The sequence below is a fragment of the Cariama cristata genome, unplaced genomic scaffold, assembly GCF_000690535.1.
Source record: "Cariama cristata isolate BGI_N322 unplaced genomic scaffold, ASM69053v1 scaffold25996, whole genome shotgun sequence".
NCBI classification, from domain to species: Eukaryota; Metazoa; Chordata; class Aves; order Cariamiformes; family Cariamidae; genus Cariama; species Cariama cristata.
In genome coordinates this window covers 3,340-8,017 of record NW_009620739.1, presented here as the reverse complement: position 1 = coordinate 8,017, position 4,678 = coordinate 3,340, and the positions used below count along the sequence as shown (strand labels likewise).

General features: G+C 37.5%; 1 protein-coding gene across 1 annotated transcript in view; it reads right to left on the bottom strand.

The window, feature by feature from the left end:
• The window catches only part of MAPK6 (mitogen-activated protein kinase 6), a 9,272-nt gene extending 6,447 nt beyond the window's left edge, over positions 1–2,825 (bottom strand). Inside the window, exons 1-2 of the mRNA XM_009701713.1 lie at positions 1,616–2,825; positions 748–892 (exon numbers count right to left, since the gene is read on the bottom strand). Coding sequence (XP_009700015.1) covers positions 748–892; positions 1,616–2,170 — 700 coding nt within the window. The 5' untranslated portion in view covers positions 2,171–2,825. The remainder of the gene's footprint in view (positions 1–747; positions 893–1,615) is intronic.
• Positions 2,826–4,678: the final 1,853 nt, after the last annotated feature.

The following is a 4,678-nucleotide window of genomic DNA, read 5'->3' as shown; positions in this document are numbered from 1 at the left end:
AAAAAAAAAAAAAAAAAAAAGACTAGTTTGTGAACTGAGCTAGATCAACAATGTGGTACAGGATGGCCATCAAGAGATTTGCTGCAAACTTTGCTCCTGATCCTAACCAAGGCACTAACGTAGATGCACCCAGTTAGACCAGAGCACTGCTTCCTATCTTACTAGAAACGTTTAGAGGCTATGCATTTCCTTCATATGCCACACTAAATTCTAAACCTTAAGAGTCCTCCCTATACCACCGAAACAAAGGTCAGGTCAAAACAGCCCATAAATGACAAAAAAATTGGGAGACGGGGCAAAAAGGGCTACTCTTTCATAATTTACAATATAAAGAAGTGAAATGTGATTAGGTTGACTACGTTAAAAAAAATCTTTATGATAATGATACTCAGGGCATTCATAATCCTCAAATACTCCCTGGACACACCAATTCACTAAAATACATGTATTTAGAACACTTCTTAGGCATCCAATAAATTTAGCTTAACCTAATTACAGACAGATTTACCATTTATGAGTAGTAAATTAAATTGTGATATTTACCTAAATATGAGTATGAGCAGCAAAAATTGAAATGTCTTCTGCTTTACATCAATTTATAGTTTGCTTATATAGTTGCACACTAATACAGCATACTCTGATAGTCAATGATTATTGATATCAGCCATGAGAATCAGCCTTTGAGGAAGATGAATAAGCAGCACCACTCCTTTTAGGAATATATGCACACATTTTTATTCTACTCACCTGCAAAGAGGGTTTTCCCAGTCAGCATTTCAGCAAAGATGCAACCTGCAGCCCACATGTCAATGGCTTTAGTGTAGTTATTAGGAGAAAGCAAAAGACGGGGCGATCTGTACCATTTAGTAACCAATCCTTCAGAAAGATGGCCCTAATGAAATTAATTTAAAAAAAAAAAAACAGTTTATTTAGATTTAAGTGATACATTTTTTAAGATTACTTCTTTCTTTTTTAATGCACTACTACAAGATTTTGTGGTCTCAAGGTCCTAGGGGTAGTACCACGTGCCCCCTACTACGCCTTTCTACCTTTTAAAATGGAACAGCAGTATCTTTATGAGTGAACAGCAACAATACAGAAGTATGACACTATTTATTAGTCAGATGAGGTACTACAGCAAAACTTTCTTATTCTCAGATGCCAAATAAATGCAGACATGATAATGAGCTCTCCTGTGAAACATCTAAACCAGGAAGACAGTATCTCTAAATCAATCCCAAGAAGTAGCCACACTTGCACACTATGAATGCACCACTTACAGACTTAGATAAGGCTTCTATAGTTATGCCTCTAAATGTTGCTCAATCTCAGATTCTGTATTCAGAGTTAAAAATCTGCTTTTCTGAACACATCTAGTAAAAAAAAGTTTTATGTCATGCTTGCAGTAGTCCTATCTGAGACAAAACATGTCATCTAGAGATCTGTTTTACTCTATTTGCAAGCATTCCAATTCTGTTGTATGATCCCACATATTATCCCACCAGCTAACAAGGCCTTCCACAGACTATCCATCTCTGCGAATGGGAGAAAGGTGCTATTTTAAAGAAGGCATGGTTGTCAGCATATCACTTAAATATTCCCACTCTTCACATACCTTGTGGGAATAATGAGGATCCATGATTCGTGCAAGACCAAAGTCACCAATCTTCAGCACCAAGTCTTCAGTATTAATGAAAAGATTAGCTGGTTTGAGATCTCTATGCAGAACATTTGCAGAGTGAATATACTTAAGCCCACGTAGCAGCTGGTACATGAAAAGTCTGGCATGATCTTCCAGTAAAGGGCCTTGCTCTAGCAGATTAGCCAGGTCTGTCTCCATGTATTCCTGGACAATGTAAACACAGTTCAATTCTGTAAGGGAGCCCACGTCATCTGTTAACCGGCTTCCACTAGGACCAAGAATTTCAAATACTTTGACAATGTTATCGTGGTCAAGTCTTCTAATAATTTTGATCTCACGTAGAGCATGTTTAACACTCTGGGGATCTGTAAGGACAATTTTCTTGACAGCCACTCTTTTGTCACAGTCATTATCGACAGCAGAAAAAACTAAGCCATTTCCACCACAGCCCAGTGGTTTTAAGTCCATATACCGAGAGCCCAGATCAAAACCATGAATGTTCATGAGACTTTCAAATTTTTCTGCCATTTTTAAATTCTTTACGTTTCTTTTTCCTCAAACTACTAAGCTTCTGTAAACACGCGGAGACACTTCCACTGGTATCTGAAGGAAAGGTCTTACAGAAAGGGAGAAGAAACACTTGGCTTTGACTGCAAGATGGTTTCTTGACACTCTCATTTCATTATGAGCCAGCCAGGCCTGTTGTGTCCCCTTGAATTTAGAGACCGTAAGCTCTAGAACTCAAACCGAGCATAAGATAGAAAGATTGCAGCATTCATAGTTCAAGAAAGGTGCAGCATTTCTGCAGACATTAAAGAAAATACTCACAAGAAACTCAAACGGAATGAAATGACATACTATGCACTCAGCTCTACTGTGCTAAACTGGTTAACATTTAACAAAAATGTGAATAAATATGCACATAATAGGCTTCTATTAACATCCTCCTCCTCACAGTGCAGATACATTCAGTGTTGGACTGGTCCTGAGCAGCGTCATTCTATGGTGCTGGTAAGCACTATATTTTCTTTCCTTCTTCCTCCTTCTTCTCGCCTTTGTTTACAGTCTAGTTAAATGGGAAACTGGCAGCTCTTGATTTACAAAAGATGCCTTCTGTTAATGATCAGGTGGCTCCAGCTCACCACAATCACAATCAAAGCTACCATCCATTTTACTCCGTGACAACCTGAAAAAAGAGAGAAAAATACATCAGCATTCCAGCACATACAGAAGTCTTCCTCTTCCCCCAACTCTTCAAGTTGTCCTAAATATCCAACTTATTTAGTGTCCAGTTACAAAATAAGAAACCACCACAAAAGGTAAACTAATTAGAAATTACATATGCTTTTCATACTTCTGGAGGAAAACTGACAATAATCATTCTAAAACCATTTCTAAACATATATTGTGAAAGTTTTAGCTACAACCTATTGAGAATATAAAGGCACACAATGAAAAATCCTACTGAATCTTAATAAAGAAGGGAATAGCACAGAAGACACCTGTTAAGAAACAAGTCAGTAACAATAACATCCTGCATTCAGTCACTAAATTTTGGAATAATTCTTTCCACTAAGTTTTTACTCATAGACAAAAATCAGGGTTTTAACTATTTCACCATAAGAGATAACTGGCTACATTCACACAAAAAGGGTAAGGTTTGTGCATTCCCAGTATTTATTGACTTTCCAGAATATACAGCACATGTCCAATGACACTTATAAAACTTAAACCCTTGTGATTTTGGATAAAGTTTACTAACATTTCAAATCATAATTTTGCCTCTATGGATTCACTGTTACATGAATCACAGGGGTAATTTCTATATATTAGACAAACATTATTACTTTATCAATTACTTCTACTTACCCAACCAAGATTACAGAGAAAAACTAACAGTGAGTACCTTTTACACAGTAACTGATTATTCTATAACTGTTTCCCCTAACATATAGGTACTTTCAGACATCATTTATTTTTTCATAGTCTAATGAACGTAACTACTGTTTATGAAAACAAAAGTGGTAAGTTTCTCAGTAAGTTTCCCTGTCTGCAGCAGCAGAATGCAGTCATAAAGACCACATGTTGCACTTTTGCACAACATCCTCATTTCTTTTAAAAGCTGAAAGACGCCACAAAGATGCCACAAAGAGCAGAGTCAAAGGTATACCTTACACAGCATAGTAATGGAATTGCCCAAACCTTACAAGTCACTTGCATGTTCTTCCCCAACAACTACAGGTCACATCAAACCACTAAACGTCTTCTACTTGATCTTAGATTAACACATTTCAGCTCGTCACCCAGCTCTCTAAATAAATGTAAAGTTCTCCAAACTATCCCAACACTTTAGAATTAACTGTACAAGTGTTTTCTCTTAAAACTGTGCTGGCACTTCCATGGGACAACTAGGACCAAGCAAAACAAGTCTCTCCACTCCTAACAGGGCAGCAAGAGCAGCTGACAAATTATTATCATATTCTAAATAATGGCCTCAATTCACTAAAGTAATCAGAATTGCACGCAGGAAAAAAATAATAAAGGCACACTGGCAAACAGAAAGAAGACTGTTTCAACACATTTAAATATTACCATTCCTTGGGCTCAAGCCTGACTGCCACCAAGACACAGACCACAGCCCCGATGCCCTGGCTTACTCCCTCCTGCCACACACCACCTGCCTCCAGATATTTGTACAGCCACGTGACAAACACAGGAAAGAAGGAAACACATGCTGTCCTCTGCTGGGTTTTTCTTTCAAAATAAAGATCACCAAATGTAGTACTTCTAAACTGAAAAGTGTTGAGCTGCCTTCCACTGATGTGGTATAGTACCCTGCCAGAAGGGTAGTCTTCAGAGCTTTACTCAGCACACATAACTATTGCCTTGAGATTCCTTTCTTCACATACTGCCAAGAGTCCTAACTCTAGACAGTGTTTTACAAAGGTTATTATAACTTAGTAGAAACATAATTTTGGGAAAAGTACCACTATTACCTCACTATCTTGAATTTACATCAGTATTAAGACATCAGCG